This window comes from Protopterus annectens, chromosome 9.part0 (assembly GCF_019279795.1).
Source record: "Protopterus annectens isolate FY-2018-M chromosome 9.part0, PAN1.0, whole genome shotgun sequence".
Classification (NCBI taxonomy): domain Eukaryota; kingdom Metazoa; phylum Chordata; order Ceratodontiformes; family Protopteridae; genus Protopterus; species Protopterus annectens.
In genome coordinates, this window is record NC_056743.1 from 380,086,880 (window position 1) to 380,113,311 (window position 26,432).

The 26,432-nt window shown below is 41.8% G+C and overlaps 1 protein-coding gene across 3 annotated transcripts in view; it reads left to right on the forward strand.

The window, feature by feature from the left end:
- Nucleotides 1-26,432, forward strand: part of PDLIM2 (PDZ and LIM domain 2) — a 3,176,635-nt gene that overhangs the window by 259,783 nt on the left and 2,890,420 nt on the right. For 2 of the 3 annotated variants that reach the window (XM_044082921.1, XM_044082922.1), the window contains exon 2: nucleotides 25,785-25,934. The exons of the other annotated variant lie outside the window; for it this stretch is intronic. In XM_044082921.1, coding sequence (XP_043938856.1) covers nucleotides 25,842-25,934 — 93 coding nt within the window. In that variant the 5' untranslated portion in view covers nucleotides 25,785-25,841. The remainder of the gene's footprint in view (nucleotides 1-25,784; nucleotides 25,935-26,432) is intronic. 3 annotated transcript variants of the gene reach the window in all.

The window sequence follows — 26,432 nt, forward strand, 5'->3', positions numbered from 1 at the left end:
CAGTTCCAGATCTTCTGAAGCATTCGTCAGGGTCTGTTCATCCCTCTCTTTAGTCCCTGAAATTGACAGCTTGGCTGCTCCAATTCTGCTCCAATTCCCAACATAGCCAGGTTCCATAACTTCTCAAATGAAATGCAGCATATATTGATATCTTCTCATAAGTCCAGTACTAGGAAGCTACACCTTAGCAAATGGAGAAGATTTTCTATGTGGGCTTCTCAAAATAACATTGATCCCTACCAAGCCTCTATTGCCTCCATATTAGAATTCTTGACTATGCTTTTCAGTAAAAGAGCTGCAGCAGCAACAGTTCGGGTTCAGCTTGCCGCTGTCTCTAATTTTCACCTTGGATTTGAAGGATTAAACATAATGTCACACAAACTATCCAAAGCCCTTCTCAATGTGACCTTTCATCTCAAACCACCTGTGAAATCCCCTTATACTCCATGGAATCTAAATTTTATGCTTTCACGCATTATTCTCCCACCTTTCAAAGAAGCTTCTTCATGTGATTTGAAATATTTGTGATGGAAGACTATCTTATTAGTAGCCATCACATCTGCCCGTAGAGTGTCAGAGCTTCAGGCCTTGTCCATAAAGCCTCCTTATTTGATTTTCCATGTTGACAGAGTGTCCCTGTGAACAAATCGTACATTTTTACCCAAAGTTTGTACTGAAACTAACCTTAAGCAGATCATAGATTTGCCAGTGTTCTTTCCCAAACACACCAACAAGGTAGAGTATATGCTGCACAAGCTTGATGTTCATAGCTCAGATTTTACCTCGATAGAATAAAAAAGAGTTCAGAAAATCAGAACAGCTTTTCGTTTCCATTTCAGATTCCAGAAAAGATATGCGAGTGGCAAAAACAACACTGTGTAAATGGTTGTCTGATTGTATCACATTTACTTATTCAGCTGCTAATCTACCTTTACAACACAAAATTAAGGCTCATTCCTCCAGAGCAGTGTCCATATCTTCTGCCTTTCCTGCTAGGCTTCCTATAGCAGCCACTTGGTCAAGACCTCATACCTTTATCACTCATTACAAAGTTGACAAGGCCTCCAGGGACAGGGCCACCTTTGCGTCTACTGTCCTGAAAAACATACTCCAATGAGCCACCCGAGAAAGATGGTGCTTGGGATGCTACCCATCTGTAAGAATGAATGGCGAGATAGAACAACTTCACATTAAGATGTTATGTACTCACCATAACATTCCATGTGAGCTGTTCATCTCACCTTTATTCTTACTTCCCACCCTCCTACCCTCCAGGGTTTTTCAAGGACCGAGATACTAGCTTATCTTGGTTGCTCAATCTTTCTATGGGCTTTCTCCTAAAGAGTCATAGAATGGTACATGGTATTATTAGACGCAGCAAACTAGAACTGAGGTAACTCAAAGTGCATCATGGGATAGGGACTTGACCTCGAGCTGTCTGAAGACCTCGAGCTTTGTAGGAGGCTGACTCGGAGCCGAAGATCGACTCCAAACCCATCTGTAAGAATGGAAGGTGAGATGAACAACTCACATGGAACGTTATGGTGAGTACATAACTTCTTATTTAACAGCAGTCTTTTCAAACTCATGCGTACTGTTCGGGTACTCCTTTATTTTGTCTTTATCAGTTTGCAATTACACATCTTGTTCTGTGAGATTCCCCTTATTTTGTAATACTTTTGTCTTTGTCAGCCCCTTTAAATAAGAATTATTATTTCTTAACCAGATCTTTTTCGTTTTTTAATCACATTTTTAAACTCCCTTTTCATTTTATCCCACTCACTGGCTATAACTTCTGGAGTACTTTCTACTTTTCCTAGTAACTTACGGATAATTTCTACTACCTATTCCTTAAATTTCCATATTTTTAACAGGTAGATGCAGCATCATCAGTCTCTCATTTTTACTTCATTACTCCATTTTTATTTTAGTAATTACTCGCGCATGCTCTGACTGCGGTGGTGGTGCTGCGGTAGCGTTGTCTCCTCACAGTAAGACGTTATCCTGTTCGATTCTCAGCTAAAGCGTCTTCTGTGTGGAGACATGCGTGAATGGGCATACCTTCGTTGAAGGGTGTATGTCAGAGCTGGCAACTCGGTACTTAAAAATCTACTGCCAATCATTAGCGGACCGGAGTTCCGCTGTGGCGACCCCTAACCGGGAAAAGCCGAAAGATACAACAACAACTGGCGCATGCTCTGAAATAGTTAATGGATGTCTGTGAAAGTTCTCAATTAAATGCACATGTTTCTGTGAAATATAATTTCTGTCTACTCTAGAAAATAATATTTAAACTCTCTCTGAGTTCCTACTATTGAATTCACATCTTTCATACCAAATATTTTGACAAGTTTCTTCAGAAATCTATCCTTTTGTGTTTTATTTTCCCTTCTTTGCACCCCAGATGCATTCTCATTGTTGCAAATCAAACTCCAGTCCTCATCTATAAGTAATATTTCATGCTGAAAACTGATCATTTCTCCCAGTAGTTTTTTAAGCTCCATAACAGCCGATGTTAAGTTGTCTATCTCGCCTTCATTCTTGTTGGTTGGGTTTGGAGCTGATCCTCAGCTCCGATTCGGCCATCTTCAATAGCTCAAGAGCTGTTTACTGGCTCAAGACTACCCCTTATCCTATAATGCCTAGTGATAGCTACCCAGATCTCGTTTGCTGCTTTTGCTGCTTCAGCTGCGAGGTGTCGTTTTTCTGGCTCAGGCTTGTATAGTATTCTTTTGTGTAAATTCTCTCTAGAATTTAACTCTTCTAGTATAATTTTCTGTTTTATTATTAGTGATAGTGTTGTTACTGTTGTAGTTAACTGTTTATTCTATAGTATCCCTTTTTTGTAGAACTCGTTTAACTTAGAGAGTTCTCCCCACCCCTCCCCCCTTCCCCTGGTTAGCTGTTTAACTTAGAGGCTTTCCTACTGTTTTTTTCTTATAGGCTAGCCATTTAAATTAGAGGCTATCCTATTACCTTTAAAAAAAAAAAAAAAACCCTTTATCTATATCCTTTCTAGATAGTACTTGTGTGCCTTTTCGGTAGGTGTGCTGTTTTGTAGAACTGAATATTGTTCTTCTTATTGTTGGTTAAATTGGTTGGTTTCCTTTTTTCCAGTACACCATGTCCAAGGAAGCTAAGGTTTCTGGGTTTGAGAAGTGTGACTCATGCTGTCAGAAAATGTCTCTGACAGATGGGCACACTTCTTGCATCTATTGTTTAGGAGCTGTGCACCTGCAGGACTCTTGTTCTGTTTGCCATGCCTTTAGTCCAAGAGTCATGCAGGAGCGTAAGAATAAGTTGATTATTAGGGGTCTGTTAAAACCCCAGGATTCACCGGCCAAGAGTTCACAGCCAGTGAAATCTCCTAAATCCACTAAGCCGTCGGCTCCAATTTCAGAGCCGACTTCAGTACAGGATTTTCCTTCTACGTCGGTTCCGGCTGGCACCGACAAGACAACCTTCCCGTCGGCTCCATCAGAGGCTTTGGAGCAGTCACGGAGCCACAAGAGGCTGAGGTCCCCTTCCTTAGAGTTGGTGCATTCGGCTCCTTGGTCTCCTTTACTTCAAAGCGAGCGTAGTCACCGATCCTCTCACTCCTCTTGATCCTCTAGGCTGTCGGATCATAATGTTGAGAGAGTAGTCAGTAGGTTGCTAAAGTCGCAGGCACTAGCTAAATTGTTGTCCAGCCCTCCTCAACAGGTATCAGCGCCATGTCCTTCTTTTGATGTTCCTCCTCCGACTCCAATGAGTTTGGAGCCAGAGTTTGTTGGGGTTCGAGTAGTGGAACCATCGGCTTCGATTCCCTCGGTGGTACCTTCCATCGAGGGATCTGGGCACCGTGGCTCCCTCGTCGTCTCTGAGGGGGCGAGTGGCACTGGACCCTTGTCCGACCCCATTCTCTCTCTCGGAGCTTTGGCGCAGGTGAGCTCGGCTCCAACATCGGCCTCAGAGCCATCCCCCTCGGTGCGGAGAAAGATTCCTATTTCTTTGGAACTGGAACTTTCTCTGCCTCGTGGCAAGGACACCTTTGATGTCATGTGGAGTGTGCTGTCCTCTGAGTCAGCTCCACTTTCAGCCCCACCGGCTCCGTCCCCCGTAGTGCCTGTGCCAACCTCTGCTCCTCCTCCAGACCCTAAGCGTAGGGAACCGATGCTCCAGGACACCCCACTGGGTGTTTCCTCCTCTTCCGAGTCCTCTCCTGATCACTCAGAGGAGCCCCCTCAGAAGAAAAAGTGTAAGAGGAAGCACATTGACTCCCCCGAGTCTGTCACTTCTGATACAGACTTAGATGATTCAGAAGGGTCCCAGAGATCCCCCTCTGAAGATGTTTCCTTCTCGAACATCCTGGAAATGCTTAAGCAGAGGGGGAACTGGAATCCCCTAGCCCCCACTGAGGATGAGTCTGTATTTCTGGATGCTTTTGGTTCCCGACCTTCCACCTCCTGTGTTTCTCCGTCTTTCGATCCACTTATGGCAGTGGTGGCTCAAAAGGCTTGGTCAGCTCTGGATACAGTGGAACCAACTCCGAGGAGACCTGGTAAATTCATTACAGCACCCCAGGATAAGCAAATCCTTTCTAAAGGTGTTCCTGTTGATGCCATGGTGGTAGCAGCAGCCACCAAAAAAGAGTTAGTGGAGACTGCTTCATCTGTCCATCCCCCTAACAAGGAGTCTAGGACGATGGACAGATACGAGAAGCAAATGTTCTCTTCAGCGACCTTCTCCATGAGGTCACTGAACTACCTATGTCATTTTACCCGACTTCAAAGGTATCTCCTTAAAGAGCTTGGAGATACCCTTCAAGATCCAACAGCTGAGGGAGCACAAGCCAAAGTAGCTTCCCAGCTAGCGAAGCTTAATTCTGTAGTTATCTCCTCCATGAGGCTCATTTCCTATGCAGCTGATGGGGCGAGTAGAGCCACAGGTACGGGTGTGGCCCTTAGAAGGCATGCGTGGATGCGGCTGTGTAACTTTGCGGAACCCTTTCGAGTGTCCTTCACCAACACCCCCTTTGATGGTTCCTTTCTTTTTGGACCACAGGTAAAAGACACTTTGACTAGGTGTGAGCAAGACTCTCTCTGCTGTGGGAGTCCATTTTTCCACTCCCTCTAGACCTTACCCCAAGGGTCAGAAGAGTGGGAAGATGTGGTTCCGTAAATCTCAGGGAGCCTTGCCTGACACACATAGTGATCTTTCCTCCAGAGGTAGAGGGGGAAACAATAATAATAGATGCCGCCCTCGTGGCAGAGGGGGTCCGCAGAACCAGGGCAACAGAGAATCTTTCTCTGACAAGCCCTTCCAGCATCCCTGAAGGGTTGCCCAGCTGCTCACCTCTAGAGGCAGTTGGGGGAAGACTTTCACTGTACCCAAAAGCCTGGCAAAGTTTAACACAAGACAGATGGGTACGGTCCATTATATCTGGAGGTTACAAAATTCCCTTCCATCAACCCCCTCTTACAGTAAAGGAAGACCCTTCCAGATGTTCCACCCAATCTGAAGGAGCAAGCAGTGATAGAAGTTTCAAAACTGCTAAAAAAAAGAGCCATTCAGGAAGTCCCGGCAGACCAGCACGGATCCGGAATTTACTCAAAAGTTCTTTTTAGTACCAAAAAAACAGGGGACTGGAGACCGATTCTGGATCTCAGCAGACTAAACAGGTCTGTACAAAGAACAAAGTTTCGGATGGTCACGCTACAGTCCATGCTACCCTTTCTGGGTCAGGACAATTGGATGTGCTCGATAGATCTTCAGGATGCGTACTACCATATCAAGATGGACAGGTGCTCCAGGAGATATCTTTGCTTCCGGCTGGGGGCCAGTCATTATCAGTTCATAGCTCTGCCCTTCGTTCTCACCACTGCCCCCAGGGTGTTCACCAAATGTATGGCAGTGGTCACGGCTCACCTGAGACGTCAAGGATTCCAGAATTTTCCGTATCTAGATGACTGGCTCTTCACTGCTACCACCAGGCATCAACTCCTACAAGTGCGGGACTACACAGTCACAATCTGTACCCAGCTAGGCATTACAAAAAATTTCAAAAAATCTGCCTTGTTGCCCTGTCAATCTATCACTTACATAGGGGCAGACTTAGACACAAGGAATATGTTTGCAAGGCTACCACTAGAAAGGGTGTCCGCAATTCATCAGCAAGTACAAATTCTAATGCAGAGCAAAAGGATCCAAGTCAGGTACGTCCTTCAAACTCTGGGTTCCATGGCAGCAGCCATTCTTCTAATCCCACTAGCGCGCTTTCATATGAGAATTCTTCAGTGGCTTCTGTTCACGCAGTGGTCTTTCCAAGAGCTACCCATGACTCACATGATCCTGATTACGGATGCATGCAAAAAGACATCTTTCTTGGTGGATGGTCTCCCTACTAGTTACTCAGGGCAGACCTTTCGTACAACCCCCTCCGGTAGCCACAGTGATGACAGACACCTCCCTGATAGGGTGGGAGGGCATTATCTGGGCAGGACAGTCCAAGGCACTTGGCAACCTCATGAGTACCATCTGCACATATTTATTCTAGAAATGAGAGCCATGCTCCTGGCATTGCAAGCCCTTCAAGACTCTCTGCCTTCTGGGACCATTGCTATCCAAACGGACAACATGTCAGTGGTGTGGTACATCAACAAGCAGGGCGGACCCAGATCCTACCCCCTGTGTCGAGAAGCACTCAGACTTTGGGAATGGGCGATTTCCTCCCAACGTTTTCTGATTGCGATGCACATCCCTGAGAGATCTACTGTCATAGTAGACAGGCTCAGCAGAGCTATCCTCATGCCTCATGAGTGGTCTCTGAATCAGGAAGTTGCGAATCTTATTTTCCGCAAATGGGGACAGCCTTGCTGCAATCTCTTTGCCATCCCCTTCAGCAGCAAATGCAGCAACTACTTCTCCCTTCTTCCGCTTCGGGGTCACATTCCCAGAGATGCTCTAGTCCACGATTGGCCCCAGGGACTTCTTTAAGCCTTTCCTCCCTTTCCCCTGATACCCAAACATATACAGAAAGCAATATCTTTGGGTTGCAAAATGATCCTTATTGCCCCCTACTGGCCTTGACAGATATGGTTCCCGTTCCTGCACCGTTACCTTCTCGATCAGCCCTGTCTCTGGACCCAATTCCAGACCTCCTGGTTCATCAATCAGGTGGGTTGCATCAATCCTTCCAAACTCTCCAGCTCACAGCTTGGTTGCTCCACTTCCAATTTTAGCCAGGCTTCCTAGCATTTCCCCAGCAGTCTGTAAGATTATTGTCTCCTCCCATAAGTTTACAACAAGGAAAACTTATGCTAGCAAATGGAAACGTTTGTCTTGTTGGGCAGAGGCTAGGAATGTGGATCCTTTTTCAGCCCCAGTCCACGTAATTCTGGAATTCCTAGCACAACTGTTTCACTCTGGGTCTGCTTCCACTACAATCAGGGTACAATTAGTGGCCATTTCTAATTTTCATGTTGGTTTGTCAAATTCTAACATTATGTCTCATAAGCTCTGTAAAGCTTTTTTGAGAGGGACATCTCTCCTTAGGCCTCCAGTGAGAGATCCCCCTCCTTCTTGGGACCTTAATTTAGTCCTAACTTCCTTAATTCTGCCCCCTTTTGAACCAGCTCTGTTAAGTTTCTTTCTTGGAAGACACTCTTTTTGGTAGCTATTACTTCAGCCAGATGCGTCTCCGAACTTCAGGCACTATGCGTTCGTCCTCCCTACTTGGTGTTTCATAAGGACAGAGTTGCTCTGAGGACTAATCCTTCATTTCTTCCTAAAGTCTGCTCAGAAAATAATTGAAACCAATCTATAGATCTTCCTATGTTTTTCCCTAATCATACCAACAAGGCAGAGTACAAACTACACCAATTGGACGTTCATAGACAATTGCGTTTTTACCTACACAGAACGAAAGAAATAAGGAAGTCGGACCAATTATTCCTTTCTTATGCCTTAGGCAAACAAGGTCTCCCAGTTTCCAAGGTAACCTTGTCGAGATGGTTATCACACACTATTACCTTCATTTATCAGTTAAGGAATAAAGAGTTACCTGTTAAACCGAAAGGTCATTCTACTAGGGCCTTGGCCACCTCTGTAGCCTTCCAGTCCAGGTTGCCCATGGATTCTATCTGTGCAGCTGCCACGTGGGCAAACCCTCATACCTTTATTTCTCATTACAAGCTAGATATGGTCTCCAGGAGCAGAGCTGACTTTGGTTCCACTGTTCTGAAGAGTCTGTTCCACTGAGCCACCTAGGATGTTAGGTGCTAGGGTCGCTGTCCCAACCAGCAAGAACGAAGGTGAGATGGACAACTTAACATAAAGAAGTTATGTACCTACCATAACGTTCCATGTTAGTTGTCTTCATCTCGCCTTCCTTCTTGCATCCCACCCTCCGTCCCCCTGTCCTAGTGGACTGAAAGGAGTTCCTGTTTCACTGGCTGAGTGTTCTCTTGTTTTCCTCTATTGACTTAGAGAATATGGCAGGTATAGTCAACCAATTATTTTGACTGGTTTATTCTCTTGTTATGTCTGGAGTTAGCTATTTCAAATGAGATCTGGGTAGCTATCGCTAGACATTATGGGATAAGGGGTAGCCTCGAGCCAGTAATCAGCAAGAAGGAAGGCGAGATGAAGACAACTAATATGGAACGTTATGATAGGTACATAACTTCTTTATTTAGGTGGAATATAAATACATTAGCTTAATCCTCATCCTTTTGACAGTAGCCCCTTACTACTAATGACTTGCCATTGTTATCTTTTCCTCCTCCTTCTTCAATCACTACTGGAACTCCACTAGCATTTAATATAGGTACTCAACTTTTCCTTTGTTCGTGATATTTTGCAGGAAAAATCCTTTCTTTATCGAATTCACATGCTCATTTCTTTCCAAATGTGTCGTTAGTAGCATTGCTATTTGCATTCTGCATTTCTTAATCTAATTAAGTATTCTTCCTTTTTGTCTATACCTGTGAGAACAGTCTTATTCCAAGATAATAAGGAAAATGTTGCCATTAAGGTAAGAAGTCATTATTCCTACCTGTTGTATATAGCAGCTTTTTTAAATGTCTATTTCCAGTTTTTGTGATGTATGTACCCATTAATGTTGACAGGTTATTCCTTTATACATTTTCCCTATCAACATTAGAACTTATGTGATGTTTTACAAGACTTTTTGTTTTAATAAAAACTCTCAATCAAAAAAAAAACACCGCCCAGAACATCCCCAGAACCTGTTAACTTTAATACATAGCTATGTACATCTTTAAATAATGCAGTCAGCAAAAGTCCAGTCTTTCCAGTTATTGTCATACAGCTGTATTCTATAAATGCAGTTGGTACTTGCAGTGTCAAATTTATTCACTATTTTCCATGTTGCTAGTCTTCTTCCTGTTCACCTCTGTTTCCCAACTTCAGATTCTGGTTCAATTCCAAGGTACTCCAGATTTTTCTGGTCAACTGCTGAGCTTTCCTCTTTGTCTCAAGCATTTTCATTTGGAACAATTGAAAATATTTCACTGGCAAAGTCACTCTAACTGTTTTAGCAGAAGAATGAGAAGCCTTCTGCTTGATGGCTCACTTTTTGTTGGACAAACTTTTGCATTTCCTACTTAGCCTGCTCTACATCAGAAAATGACTTTAGTCCTCCAGGAACAAATTATATAATAATATAATAATAATATTCTGAAAATACCTGAATACCGCAGCTTGAATCTCACACTTGCCTCTGTACATTTCCTGGTTGCTCGAATAATTTTTTTTCTCAAATACTCCATTTTACATAAAATATAACTTAAAAATGTTTAAAAAGCTTAAGTATTTTCTAATCATAAGCAAGTACTAGGCTAGTTAGCCTAGAGGGCCATTTTAAGCCTATTTTTGCTTTTGGTGCTTGAATTATTCAATTCCATTTGGTACTAGATTGACCTTGCCTAAACCATGATAGATAATTATACATTATCCCTACTGAAAATAACCCGAATCATATAATTGGAGGGGACCCACATGTGGGATAAAGCATTTAGGAGCTGCCTCTCTGCATTAGTCATACAAGGGGCAATCCTAGGATAACTTTTCTGTTTCTCATCCATAGATCCAAGTTACAAGGATAAGCAATATTTTATGTGGATGGGGAGACTGTTCCAGAGTAGAGATATATACCTGTCCCTCTAAATCATTTTGTTGATGTTGCAGAAAAGATTTAGATCCCTGCACCAAGTATTTCTGAAACTGTTGGGTAGGAGGATGCCTTGTTTGCCAGACACAGGATACCTCTTACTAGTCTGTAGAGTACCAAGTATAGTGACAGGGCTTTGAGTTGGTCACACGGGATACCTCTTATCAGTCTGTAGAGTACCAAGTATAGTGACAGGGCTTTGAGTTGGTCACACAGGACACCTCTTATCAGTCTGTAGAATACCAAGTATAGTGACAGGGCTTTGAGCTAGTCACACAGGATACCTCTTATCAGTCTGTAGAGTACCAAGTATAGTGACAGGGCTTTGAGCTGGTCACACAGGACACCTCTTATCAGTCTGTAGTATACCAGGTATAGTAACAGGGCTTTGAGCTGGTCACACAGGATACCACTTACCAGTCTGTAGAATACCAAGTATAGTGACAGGGCTTTGAGTTGGTCACACAGGACACCTCTTATCAGTCTGTAGAGTACCAAGTATAGTGACAGGGCTTTGAGTTGGTCACACAGGACACCTCTTATCAGTCTGTAGAGTACCAAGTATAGTGACAGGGCTTTGAGTTGGTCACACAGGACACCTCTTATCAGTCTGTAGAGTACCAAGTATAGTGACAGGGCTTTGAGCTGGTCACACAGGATACCTCTTATCAGTCTGTAGAATACCAAGTATAGTGACAGGGCTTTGAGCTGGTCCATGTAAGACATATTTCTTAGAACCTGTATCCTTTTAATATGATACCTTTGTGGGACTTCCAGCTGTTGCATATGTCTGACTCTAGACAGATATGTGCCAAAGGAGGCATTATACTTAGTGATTGGTCTAATGATGCCTGAGTAAAGGGTAACAGTGACATTTCTAGATATAGAGGCAAGCCACTTGTTTATAAACTTCACAATATAGAAGAACTCTGTTTTGACAGTGGATACATTGGTTGAAAGTTCCCTATTCCCAAACATGTGGGTTAGTTCTTATGGGTGTTTTGTCAGTGTGGTAGTTCCCTACTGTAGACAACTTCCTACAGGATACAATAATGCATTTTTGGCTTCTACTTTCAATTATTTGTTTGGGACATGCCTTCCTAAAGGATGGCTAAGTCATTTGGAATTTCATCTGCAAACTTCGGCATACCCTTTGGTATTGACTTTTACTTCAGAGAAGTAAATGTCAAACGGGTGAGGTCCCAGCACAGAACCCTGGGGCACTCCAGTGGCAACTGGTCTCAAGTAGCTTCCCCTATTTTGATCTCCCTGTTTTGATCTCCTGGTTCCTTTCTGCAAGCCATTTGACAGTCTAGTGGGTGGCAAAGGGGGTTATTCCCAGTTTTATTTAGCTTTTCTACAATGCCTGCATGGGAGCTTGTGTCATAAGCTTTGTCCAGGTTGAGATATGTGGTGTGTGCCATTTACCTTCACCCATTGTTTTGGTGACTAGTGACCTTTTCAAAAAAAAATCCACGAGGTTGAATAAGCTTGACCTGCACTTGTTGAATCCAGACTGAGATGGGTGCATTGTTTGAACATTTTCTATGTCCTGATTGATTAATTCCATGATACGTCTTTCAGTGGCTTTGTATATGAGGCTGCTCAAATTGCTTGGATCTGTGTAAGGACCTTCCTTATGCAGGGGAATGACTGTAGCTGTACTCCAGTCATTTGGTAAAAAGTGGCAGAAGTTGAATAGTCCTGTTTGGGGTGGCTAAACTGTGCTTCATGCTATTTAAGATGCATCTAGGGATATTGCCAGGACCCATCAATGCAGTAATTTTAGTGTATGATAGCACTTTTAGGACTTGGACTTGGTCTTGTATTATAGTTGGAGGTGAGTCGGTTTCAGGTATGTCTTGTGGGATAGATGAAGTGTAGAGAGGGGTAATGCTTGAGCTGAATTTATCAGCTGGTAGGTTAGCTATTATCATAAGCCTCAGTGTAGATAACATACTTCACAATCAGCAAAACCCATTGCTGTGCTGTGCTTCTGAGGTTACAGACAAAACCAAAAAAGGCCTTGTGATTGTCTTTGGCTTGGATGGATGTTTTAGCCTCAAAATTGGATTTGTTGGATTTTATTAAGGTAATTATCCCTTGAAAATACATTTTGTTGTAGCATGGGTAAGTAAACATTAAAATACTCATATAGCCTCTGTAGGTGAATCTGTGCTTATAAAGTTATTCAATGATGATTAAAGGGGAAAAAGAACAAGTCCCCTGCTAGGTACTCATTTATAATTTGATCATATGGAATAACATAAGTGCATGGTGCTGTGCTTCCTGTGTTTATGTATTTAACTAATTTTACATGTTTACATATTGCCTCATTCAAAATGGCTATTTCATTACCAGCACCTCAATTCTTACAGAGTCCTAAGAGAGGGACATCACCAAGGGATAGTTTGAAGCAAATACTTTTTTCCTTCCTCCATGCATGCACCACATTTCCTGTTGGCAGCCGTCTTCAACAGACATTTTATACAGTTCATGTTATACACAGAAGGGCTGTAAGAAGTATCCTTTGTATGATCATTGTTTCCTCATCTTTTAATATGAATGATGTTCTTCTTCTTTCGGTTTTTCCCGGTTAGGGGTCGCCACAGCGGAACTCCGGTCCGCTAATGATTGGCAGTAGATTTTTACGGTGCCGAGGTGCCATCTCGACGCCCAACCTCCAACAAAGGCACGCCCATTTACGCATGTCTTTCGAACACCACTCGACCATGGGGAGGACATGCAGACTTCACACAGAAGGCGCTTCAGCCGAGAATCGAACAAGAGAACCTCTTGCTGTGAGACGACAACACTACTGCTGCACCACCGCGGCTTCATCTTTTAATATGAATGATACACATTTCAAAATAACCAGGTGCAGACCAGCACCTCATCTGCTAAAAAAATCACATTAAAATACTTGGTCCTCCCTCTCTAAGCAACTAATGCACTTTAAAAAGTGACAAGTCATCTTGCAACAAAAAAAAAAACTAATAATTTGCACATTTCTAATTTGCAGTTTTTTGGAAACGTGACCTTAGAGAACATATCAATAATGTTAAGTATTCATTACATTTGTCACCCAGCCTGCTTCATTGTGCTGTGGGCTGCACATTTTGCGTATAAATGGGATGTTTTTTCTTTATTTAAGGATCTTTGAAAACATTTTTGGTGTATTCATTGCAGATATTTTCCGAGTTTCACCACTTCCCATGAATATATGTCAGTAGCAGCTCTAGATGCTGTTACCATAATTTCTTCTTTCCACTGTTAGTGCTTTCTGGTAATCTAGAAAAGTCCTAATCCACATAGTAAATAAATCATGATAAAAACTAGATACACTGTATAAAATTTCCAATATCTAGATCTGCATTCTCTCATTGAAACCAAATATTGTGCTGTCTGTCAGTAAGTATTCTCTAGGTATACTCTAGAAAACCTACTTAGTAACCTCTCCACCCAACTACCCCAAGAGACAATTGTACTAAGTGACTTTAACATCAACTGGTCCACTTGCAGTTCTTCCAACCCTACCAACCACATACACCTCTTCGGATTCTCACAGTTAATAACAACTCCTGCTAGAATCCATAAACCTAGCAGTAAAGAAACTACTCTAGACTGGATCCTTATTAATAGCCACCATGAAACTTACACTCCAGGAACCCTTCCTGACTATATCAGTGACCATATGCTTACCTATATCATTAGACAAAAAATCCACATTCCAAATACTCACAATATTAAAACCTCCCGCTTAAAAAAAATTCTTCAATCCAGACAACTTCCTAAATGAATTACAAGCATGTGACTGGTCACCACTAACCCATCTTGAACTTGATGAGGCTGTCACCTACTTTAATACTAACTTTCTTAAAATCCTTGACTACCATGCACCATATCTGTCCACTAGAATAAGAAACAAATCTGCACCATGGCTCACAAAACAAACCAGGCAAAAGATACTCCTCAAAAATAAAATCTGGGCTAAATGGAGAGCTACCAAATGTCCAACAGATCACCTCCTCTTTAAACAGCTAAGAAATGCCACCAAAAAGGATATTCTTAGAGACAAAAAAGATTACTACCTTCACTTACAACAAACCAGTCATCAAACACCTCAAAAATATTGGTCAGGAATAAACAAACTTCTTCAGGCAGGTCACCCTACTACTCCAGACCCAGCCGGTTTCAACGATAAAAACTCCAACCTAATCCCTGATGCCTTTAATTGCTACTTCACAGAAGCCATTCAAACCCTAGCCAATTCCTTACCACCCTTCACTGCTTCCCCACTAAAGAACTCCATAACCTCATCTCCTACCTTTCAAATCCAGCCTGTACCTACATCTCTCATCTGTAAGCTACTTCAGAAATTGAAACCTTGCACACCTTCTGCTGACCATCTCCCATCTGAATACCTCCAAATTGCTGCAAAAGCCATAGACTTCCCCCTCGCTATCCTTATTAACAGAACTATCTCAGAAGGCAAAATCCCTACTTTATGGAAAGTATCCCACATCATCCGTCTACATAAAGGTGGACCTTCTAAAGAGATTTCTAACTTTCGTCCTATTGCTTTACTCTCCCCATTAGCTAAGATAATGGAAAAATGTATTCACAAACAACTACTTAACCACTTACTACAAAATAATCTACTAGAAAACTGCCAACATGGCTTTAGACCATTCCATAGCACATCGACTGCACTCTTATCCTTTACTGACTCTATAAACAAAAACTGGAACAACAACTCTTTTTCCTCTGCACTATTTATTGACCTGTCAAAAGCCTTTGATATGGTCAACCATAACTTACTTCTAGAGAAACTAAAAGCCCATTCTCTTGATCCTCACGCTATACAATGGTTCAGGTCTTATCTGGAAAATAAACAGCAAGCAGTATGTTGGCATAACAATCTGTCTTCACTACTCCCAGTAAATATTGGAGTACCCCAAGGCTCCATCTTAGGTCCCCTACTCTTTTCCTTATTTATCAACAATCTACACATGAGTATACCTCAAGCCACCTGCATTCAATATGCAGACGACTCCACCTTAATATGTACAGCCATGAGTATAGCCTCTCTTCACTCCCTCACCCAAACCGTTTTTCATAATGTTGAAAACTGGTTTATGCAACACTGCCTCCTCCTCAATCCCAAAAAACTAAACTACTCATTTTTACTCCAACACATAAATTACCGAGTCCATTCTTCTCTATAACCTCTAACAATGGCACCAACATAACCCCAGATACTACAACCCACCTACTACGTGTAACAATTGATAATGGACTTAGCTTTGATGACCACATCAACTCCACCATAAAGTCTGTTAACAAAAAACTTGGTACCCTCTATAGAATTAAACCCTTCCTTACCCCTTCTACAAGGAAAACTACTGCCCAGATCCACCTCATTTCCACCCTTTTCTATGCCTCTGTTATATATACCAACCTATCCAAAAATAACCTCTCTAAACTCTCTGTTATAATAGCATAGCTAGATTTGTCACATGCTCCCCCTTTAAAACTCACCACTGCAGAAACCTCAAACAGCGCGAATGGCTAGAATTGCAAAACCACATTCTCTGTCAACAACTACTCATCACTCAAAACATCCTATACCACCCCAATAACACCCCTATCCTCACCAATCTAATTACACCATATAAAAATCTAGCTACACTTCGCTCAGCTAATAAACTTCTAGTTTCCTCTTTTAAATCTAACAACAAAGCTGGTGATTCACTTTTCTCAAACACTGCAGGTAAAAACTGGAATCAGCTTCCCTCTGAATTATCAACCCTTGCTTCAACTTCCCTCTTTAAAAAACATCTTAAAGAGCATCTGAAAGCTCATTGGCTTTGTCCATGTACTAACCCAGACTGATATCCTTTTCCCCTTCCTGCTCTATTCTTCTAACCTATGCCTCCAAAACTAATTATTACTCTTTTCTTCACAACATGACGATCAAATATAACTTCTTTCTTTCTTAACTGAGTTGTGCTCATAGCTTCTAGTGTGTTTGATATATTGTTTAGTATAACTTTTACTAAAATTTTTATAATCTATAATTTTTAGTGTTCTGTTGAACAATGCTGTTTATGTATTGTGCTTTTATTATGTCCTTGTATAATTTTATTTTGTCACTGTTTATGCTTGGAGCTTTTCTCCCCGGGCCTCTACTGAAAATGGACATATATCCAGCTAGACTAGCCCGGTCAACAAATGTAAAAATAAAATAAATAAAAGTATTACCGTAGTAATCCTTATCAAAGAAAACATATTTGTCTCAAACTTTATATTGCTTACTCAGTTGCAAAAGTAATGACAAAATTTAGTCTTTCATATTAAAAGCTTCAAAATGAACTGGATTGTGTCTAGGCTGTTCCAGACCTTCTGCCAAACTTGAAGCAGAGATTTGACTTCCTTTCAGTTTTTATCTAACATCCTGTAGAACTCATTTCTGTTAAAAGTAAGTCAGGCAGTCCAGTCCTCTTTCCTTATGTGGCATACCAGTGACATGAGTATTTTTATTTCTTACTGTACTGTCACATTACTAATGTTTCTCTTTAAGTACCTACAACTTGAACAAGAAATGCGCTTGTTGTTGTAGCTGTTTATTCTCTCTCTCCTTCTGTAGCTCCTCAGTGATTACAGCATGCAAATCCAAAGCATCAACTGCTTCTCGCTGTCAATCATAAACCACTTTCTGTAGTCAGTGCTGCTGTCAACTCTTCCCTGAGCACCTTACAGGGCCCCATCTTGTCTACTGGTTCTTGGAGGCCTGCCTCTGCTTGAGTACCGTTCACTTTTGATGTTTTTAGACATCACTGCTGCTCACACCATTAAAAAAAAAAAACTTGAGTGATTGTAGAAGATGTCTTCCATTTACCTCACCATTTTCTTATTTTGTGCTCATTTGTCAGTGTTACTGCATTTTAAATGTTGAAAAGACAGTCATTCCTCCTGTTAAAGTCTTGAGCACAGCCCTAAGAACTGCATTCCCACAAATAGAATTTCAGTAAGACTTGCCATCTGTGTAGAAGAGAACATACTGCTACAACATTTTAACTGATAATTTTAGATATGTTATGGTATTTCTAAACTGTACAATAAATATTTTAGATCAGTTTTACACTAAACTGCATTTTAATACAGTTATTCCTTTATTTGTGTTGTAGGTATTTTGTAAGTCAGTGACAATGTTTCACATATGGAAGTTGCAGTTTTCTGGCAGTATATAATGGAAAGGGAAATTATTTGTTTTATTTGCACCTCAACTTTAAATTGTAAAATAATAAAATGATTGCCTGAAAGCATCAAATATTTCTTTAGAGTGCTGTGTATGTTTAAAAAAAGTAGCCAGAGTCCTGTCATAAGTCTATTTTAGAGTGGTGAAAATTAGCAAATTGTGATTAGGTCAGTATTTTGGGCAGCACAAAAAAATAGTAGTGTGAGTCAGACTGTAGTGGTGTCTAAGGCGTACAGAACTGTTGTGTCTCCCTGTTCTCTAGATTTTAGCCTTTGTAAGATAGCTTCCTATGTATTGGTTACCTTGTCACTATAGGTGTTTCATTTTTTTCCAGTATGTGTCCTGTTATATTTGAATCATCAGGTAAAGTGTTGGGCAATATGACATCTTCCACTTAGATGGCAAGACAATTTAAGATTTACTTTGTGAACCTGCTGGTTTTACTGGGGTGCATGTTTGATAAGTAAAGTAAATTGCTTTTGTAGCTTGACAAAAAGAAAAAAACACTTAAGCTGTACTCTGCAGCTGTGAAATTCTACTGGAAGCTTTTTATTGAAGTGGCTTGAAGTAAAAATGCCAGGTTTTTACCTGTGATGGCAGAAAAATTAGAACTTGTTATTATTAAGATGGTTTTGATGTTTATCCTGACCATAAAGTTAGATGATGAATTTGGTCATTCTGCACATCACATATGGATGCTATGCACTGGATTACTCTTATAACTGGCAAAGTTGAAGCTGTAGGGTCCTGTTATTCAGCACTGTTTTGAAAGCAGAATACTGTCTGCTGGTGAAATGTGTTGCTTTGCATGGACAAGGTAACACAAAAATCAGCGGAATAGATGTTTTTGTTCCCTCCTTGACTAAATGATGGTAAATGAGATGCTGATATTTTAAGGAAGAAAGTTGGATTTACTGTTGGAACCCTGACCCTTTGTAAGTAATGTCTAATATTAAAGGCGGTTATACTGCACTGGATCCAAGAAGGTGGTGGCAAATATTTGGTATGCTTTTCTAACAAAGTTGTGTCTGAACACAAAAACTGTAAATTGCAGATTTTGCTTGTAACAGTGGTATTCAGTACCTTTCTGTAATTGTCTTGTTGATATAAGCCCATACAGTGTGTTGCCTTGAAGAGTGTGAACCATAACTGACTAAAATGTTTCTAAATTGTCTCTGTGTTGTGCTAAACCATGGAGGATGGCCTTTTTCATTTTAATGGCTGGCTTAAGTAGTTTTTTGTTAAACAAGCTGGCAGTTTTAATAAGTTGACTCCCTGAAAGCTGCTTCCTACTTTTTGAAACAGAAGTATAACAAGTCAGTTGAAGGTGACCCATAGTTTTTGAGCCTTCAGTTTAACTGTAGCACAACCTCTGGTTAGGCACTGAAGTCTGCATTAGACTTTTGTCCACAGATTTTTTATATGAATACCTCTTTCAAAGTTGCTTTTATTTTTAGAACTATTCTGAAACTTGAGTTGGAGCAGTAAGCCAAGATATGAGACCATGGTATTGCAACCCAGTAGAATATCAATTGTCTTATTGCGGTTTTCTCTATAGATGATGTTCATCGTGTTTCACTGCTGCAGTCATTACTCTTGGGTTATCCTGCTGGCAGGCTACCCTCAGTCAGCCAGAATTCCAAAGTCTAGGTCTGGTGACGGTTGCTGTCGCCTCTTCCCTGACGTCAGTGCGCCAGGGGTATAAAAGATGCAGCCGACGCCATTTTCTTCAGTATTTCTTGCCGCACGGTGCCCTTAGCAAAACCATTTCGCAAGTGCCGGTCGTCCGACTCCTGAGATTTTCAAATCTGAATTTCAGAACCGAAGTTTTCATTAAAGCTAAGTAGCCCATTGGGGAAACTTTTTTCTTGTTCCAGACCGATGTCAGAAAAAGTTAACAATTGTATTTCTTGTGGGAAGCAAATACCTCATAAGGATTTTCACTCTTACTGTATTCCTTGCCAAGGCCCTGATCACAACGTTGCTAGCTGTTGGTTTTGTGCTAGATTTAACCAACGCACTATTAAGCGTCGGTTCGATTTTGCATTTCATTACTTTGGCCAAAGATTAAATTATAAAATGCCTTGGAACAGCCGACGACCGGAGTTTACAAAAAATGCAAGGACAAGGAAAAGGATAGGCATCCGAGGTCCAAAACCGACGACGAGGCCTCCGCTAGGCCAGTCGCCGGTTCTCAGTGAGGTGCTTTCGCAGCCCCTGGCGCCCGCTACCTCAGAGCCACAGGCCACTTCCGACTCCCACGTGGAGCCGACTGGGCCTCTGGATACTCAAGGTATTGGACACTCGGAAATCATTCTCTCAGATGGGTCCAGAGCCGCTGAGCAGGCATCAGCTTCTGAGGGTGTCTTCAGACCTACACAACTATATATTAAGCCATCTTCAGCTTCAAAGACAAAGACTAAAGCAGCTCTAAAGACAAAGAAACAAGTACAGCATTCTCCTACTCAGACTTCCATGCCTAAAAAACAGATGCTCAAAATGTCCGAAGACCTAATTACTTTGATCAGGGGTTCCCATCCCCCTCCTGATAAGAGGCCTAGGCAAGAGACAGAGTATGATTCTTCTGATCAGGTTTCTATTTCCTGTGATTCCTCTTCTGAACAGGATTATTCCATGCTTCCCTATGAGGATTCTGATGCTGAAGAATCCATTTCTTCAGCCTCTCCTCCTGAGGATTATTCTTTTGGGGAAACCCTGCATACCATGAGGGAGCGTTTCCACTGGGAGAGCCAAAATTATTGTGAATCTAAGAAAAGGCTCAGAGACTTTCTGCTACTTCCTCAGCACAGATCCCTTGCTATTCCACCTGTTCTAGACATTGTAGATGATGTATTTTCAGAGTCCGGCCTGTCCCCTGACTCTTTACCCCCTGCACCTGCTAAGCCAGACAGATACTACAGGGTCCCGGATTCTCATAAATTCCTATTTAAAAACCCCACTGCTGACCCAGAAACTATATCTCAGGGTCCCAAAGTGGTTAAAGCTTCCACTGCAAAAAACCCTGTCTAGGGCTCTAGACAGATGGGGGAAAAAATTTACACTTCTGCTACCTTGGCTGTAAGGGCTTTAAATTGTCAGTTTCATATGCTTAAATATCAGCAATATTTAATGTCACTGCTTAAACAGAAATTGTTGGCAAATACTGAATGTTCAGAGAACAAGGAAATGCAGGATTTATTGCGTGCAACTGAACAAGTGAGAAAGCATACTTTGCAATGTGGTTATGATTCACTGCAGGCCTCTTGCAGGGCCGCTGTTACAGGTTCTGTTATTAGAAGGCATGCTTGGTTAAAGGAACAGAATCTGCCTGAACATGTTAAAGCAAAATTATTAGATGCTCTGTTACAACATGATACTTTGTTTGGTACTAAAGCAGAAGAAGTGTTGAAAAAAATGGAGGATAAAGCAAAATCCATGCAGACAGTCAAGGATTTCTTACAGGTACAGCCACCCAGGTTTAGCAGGAACTAGTCTTCTAAAAATTGGTCCTTTCCAATGTCGGACAGACCACAAAGAGGCAGATACAGGCGTCCCAGAGGCAGATCTCAGCCCCAAGGCTCATGCAGGCCTAAACAATGGGGTGCTCCTACCTCCAAAAGCGGAGAAGACAAATCACAACTTTACAGGAAACAGTCCCAATGACTTTCCTCTGCCAGATCCAAGCACTTTTCTTTTGGCAGCCCCCTTAGGGGGGAAACTAGCACTTTTTTCATCAAATTGGCAAATGGTTACCCAAGACAAATGGGTCCTGAACACAGTGTCCCAAGGCTACAGGTTCCATTTTCACACCCTTCCAAGGTCAAAAGGTATGCCAGACCTGCCACACAATCAATGGGCAGAGGCACAAAAACAAATTACAGCCCTTATGGACATGAGGGCCATTCCACAAGTACCACAACAAGAGCAGGGGCAAGGATTTTACTCCAGACTTTTCCTAGTGCCCAGAAAGGACAAAACCTGGAGACCAATACTGGACCTGTCTATACTAAATACGTTTCTGGAAGTTCCAAAATTCAAGATGTTGACTCTACAGCAGCTACTGCCCATGCTGGGCAAGAAAACTTGGCTCGTAACTTTGGACGTAAAAGAAGCATACCTGCATGTCCCAATCAGACAATCTTGCAGAAGATACCTCAGATTCATAGCTGACTCAATGCACTACCAATTGGCTTATCTACTGCGCCCAGGGTCTTCACAAAATGCCTGGCACCAGTAATTGCATTTTGCAGACAAAGAGGAATTCAAATATATCCCTACTTGGACGACTGCCTAATTCAAGCAGAGAACAAAGACATTCTTCTAAAGCATCTGGCATTTGTAAAAAGATTACTAATTGGCCTAGGGTACATAGTAAACGAAAAGAAATCAAAACTAGTGCCCTCTCAAGAGATAATATTCCTGGGTGCAAGCTTAAGTACAACTGCCCAGATGGCTTATCTCACGCCAGACAAACAAAAGCAACTGACTTCTTACTTCAAGAAATTGGCAACAAAAATCCACTTATCTGCAAAGAAAATCCTGCAGGCCTTGGGTTTCATGGCATCCTGCATTCTACTAATTCCATATGCCAGACTGCATATGAAGAAACTACAGTGGCATCTAAAAAGTGTTTGGACTCAGCATTACCACAACCTGGAGACAGTAATTGCACTCATTCCCTGCCTGCAACAGGAATTTCGATGGTGGGCAGAGGCCTGTCACCACAACAAGGGTCTGCCATTCAGTTTACCCACAGCCAGACAGACACTGACAACGGATGCATCAGATTATGCCTGGGGGGGGCCCATATGGCAGGAAAATGTATTCAGGGCACATGGCCTGCAAAACCAGATGCATCTTCACATCAATCAAAAAGAGATGCTAGCTGTTCAAAATGGCGTGACAGCTTTCAAGGACCTGCTTCATCCAGGACAGCTACTGATAAAGACAGAGAATACTACGGTCATGTGGTACATTCCTACCCCCTCTGCAGACAAGCAATGACCTTATGGGACACAGCATTGACTTATCAAGTTCACCTGCAAGCACAGTTCCTGCCAGGAAAAACAAATACACTGGCAGACGAACTAAGCAGAAACCTCATGGATCCCCACGAATGGAAACTGGATCCACAAGTCTTCAGCATGATAACAAGGAAATGGGGATGCCCAGACATAGATCTATCTGCCTCCCCTCACAACTGCCAATTGCAGAGATTTTGCACAAGGATTTATCACAAGCAAGCATGGAAAGTGGATGCCCTATCCTTCAGCTGGAAAAATCTAACAGTATATGCCTTTCCTCCATTGCCTCTCCTTCCCAGGGTACGCCTAAAGGTCAGACAAGAGAAGCCAAAAATGATACTGATTGCACCAGACTGGCCGCGCCAGCACTGGTACCCAATCCTAAAGAACTTGTCTCAAGGTCCAGCATGGATATTGCCTCAAATTTCTCACTTGCTGAACCAACAAAATAATCGGATTCTGCACAGCCAACTCAGGACCTTAAATCTGGCAGCATGGCGGATAATGTAGCCATTCAGAACACTCCTCTTTCAAAAGCTGTTATGAATGTTATCTTGGAGGCCAGGAAGCCCAGTACCAGAAAATCTTATGCAGAAAAATGGAAGAGATTCTGTTCTTGGAACCAGGAACAAGGCATTGACACGTGTGTACCAAATATCCCTCAGATTTTACAATACCCAACTGAGATGCTGAACAAAGGCCTTTCCTTCTCATCAATTAAGATTCATGCCTCTGCCATTTCAGCCCATTACAATATGGAACCACCTTTTTTTTCTCATCCTTTAATAAGGCAGTACCTCAGAGGGGCCAAAAACATTAGGCCTCCAAGGAGAGCACCAATTCCGGCCTGGGACCTTAATTATGTTGTGGAAAAACTCACACTGCCTCCTTTCAAGCCAGCCTCAACAGCGGATATAAAATTCTTATGCTGGAAAACAACTCTGCTCCTAGCAATAACCTCTGCAAGACGAGTCTCGGAGTTACAAGCACTCATGGCTGTGGAACCTTTTATCATTTTTCATCCAGATAGGGTTTTTCTGAGGACAAACCCAACATTTATGCCTAAGGTGGTGTCCAGTGTGGCCCTCAACCAAGCCATTCACTTGCCTACCTTTTATCCAAATCCACAGAACAAGGGTGAGAAAATTCTGCATTCTTTGGACATACACAGGCAGTTACGCTTCTACTTGGACAGAACTAAAGCTTTCAGAAAGACTGAGCAACTTTTAGTGTCATATGCTGCAGGATCACAAGGAAAGGCTATCTCAAAACAGACTATTTCTAAATGGATAGGCCATTGCATCCGTTTCTGCTATTTTCAGCATGGCAAATCAGTCCCTAAGGGCATTAGGCCTCATTCTACCAGAGCAGCAGCCACTTCAGCAGCCTTCCTCCGAGGAGTACCAACCAAAGATATCTTAGAGGCTGCAACTTGGAGTTCAGTGCACACTTTCACAAAGCACTACCACTTACTCTTTACTCTAAATCCAGAGCAGGCTTTGCCACTGCAGTTCTGCAGGGCCTCATAGCCTCTCCTAATCCTATTTAGCCCAGCCACCCATCCTCAGCTTTGGGATTCAACCCAAGAGTAATGACTGCAACAGTGAAACACGATGAACATAGTACAGTTGTGTACCTACCATAAATGTAGATGTTCGAGTGTATTCACTGTTGCAGTCCAGGTTACCCACCCACCATCCCCCTTCTCTTTGCTGGGACTTATCTGCACTTCTCTATCCTATACAACCTATGTGGTGTATTTGCTTGTAGATGAAGGAAATGTTATTTTTGTGCATGCATTTTTATTGGCATATTTTTTCAGCCTACCAATTTGGGGGCACCTGACATCTGGGATAAGAAAAACTGAAGAAAATGGCGTCGGCTGCATCTTTTATACTCCTGGCGCACTGACGTCAGGGAAGAGGTGACAGCAACCAATGCCGGACCTAAACTTTGGAATTCTGGTCGACTGAGGGTGGCCTGCCAGCAGGATAACCCAAGAGTAATGACTGCAACAGTGAATACACTCGAACATCTACATTTATGGTAGGTACACAACTGTACTTTTGTCCTGTTGATTTATATTGTTCATATTGGTTATTTTAGATAAAGTTAATATCGGAAAAGGGGCTTAACCTAGTTATATGCAGTTCTGAATATTTCAGTCCTTTTGTATGACAAATAAAGATGCAACTCCAGGATGTATTGATCTGCCCAATAGGGAGCCCATACTGCAATTGCATTCACGCATTGGGGCATTCATATTGGTATTAGCTCATAGGAGATTACAAATGTGACACAAGCTTTGTTTTTGTTAGCCTCATGTAAGTCCTAATTAATTCAGTTTTAGGTGTGTCTTCCTAGATGTGCATTTGAGTTGCTTTATTTACTTATTTGTTGACATTTGTTTTCCAGGAAAGTCCGGCTAGACGCAGGTTTCCCTTTTCAGCAGAGGCCTGGGGAGATATTTTTAATGCAATCAATATTTACAGTAACAAATTTTACAGTGGAGTTTCAGTGAATACATAGCATAATAGCCAGTATAACAACATTTGTATTGATATTCAAAAACATTAAATTTACAAGCCTTGAACTGTGACTTTATAGACAGACGAGATAGGTAGGGGTGATTTAAGAAATAACGACAGAGTGAGGTATTAGAGGAGATGAGGAAATTTGAGTGTTAACAGAGAGGTAGTGATGGAATAGTAATGTAGTTGTGCTGATTAGAAGTAGTTACATTAGTTTAAGAAGTACAATAAAGTGAGGTATTAGAAGGGGATAAGCAGGTTAAGTGATTTAGTGCTTTAAAGGGGGTTATAAGAAAGGTGATGATGGGCGTTAAAGAGCTATGTCCCAGATGAGAAGCTGGGACAAAGCCAGGAGACAGACGGGAAATATTTTAGTAATGGTTTGAAAAGATGAAGGTATGTGATAGACCTAACTTATACTGGAATTTTATTCCAAGTTCTAGCTACACTATTGAACTAGAGACTGATCCTAGCCGCCCTTTGTGGTTTGTAGATGGTAAGCAGTTGTTTATTATTTGACCAAAGTGAATGATTTGGAAGTTTGTAGGTGTGTAAGACTTCTGCATAACAGCATATTAGAAGTTTAGTTTTGCAGGTTGTAAACATTTCTGCTGGTGTTTGAAGGTGGTGCTGGTGGGGTGTTTAACTGTCATCCTTCACAGACCCATTAGGAATTAGTACGAGTCCAGACCTTATTACAATGATGTATGTGTTTAACCCAAAAGAAAAATAGTAAAGCAACAGTAGATTATTTAAAATCCATAATTAGTGTTTATCCTGTGGGGTTTCTTTTGTAGGTTTGTTGTGCCTACTGTGAGAGTACTAACACAAGACACCTGCTCAGTGGATGTGAAATGTCACGAGTGGTCACTATACCCGGACCTGCTCCCTGGGGATTTCGAATCAGTGGAGGAAGAGATTTCAAGAAACCAGTCACCATCTCTAAGGTAGGATGACTAAATGAAAGTCAGAGAGTTATTTGTTATGTGGAAGGAGGTGAATGATTATCTGCTATGTGGATAGGGGGGTGAATAGTCTAGTGCTGGTATTTGCCAGCAGTGCCAGAACACTGCTTTCCAAATTAGTTTCTGCTTCTATCAGTGGAGTCTGCTAAAGATGGGTGAGTGTCCTTGACAAGTGTTACTAAATATACTTGATTTTTAAAATGGGTAAATACTTCAGGTAACAAGTAAAAAATACTCACCCAATGGAAGATGTAAGCCTGTTTCATTCAGTGCTGATTGTGGTAAGATTTATAGTAGAAAATTTAGCTTTCTTTCAGCGGTACTAATGCACTCCTGATACTGTTATAACATTCACTACAGAAGTTTGTCAACACTGATTCAAAACTAAACAGACAGTGAGCATTTGGTATGTCAGAAACGTTTGATATATACAAAATTAACTCTGTCTGTTTGCTATAGAGTCAATAATATGTGCAGCAT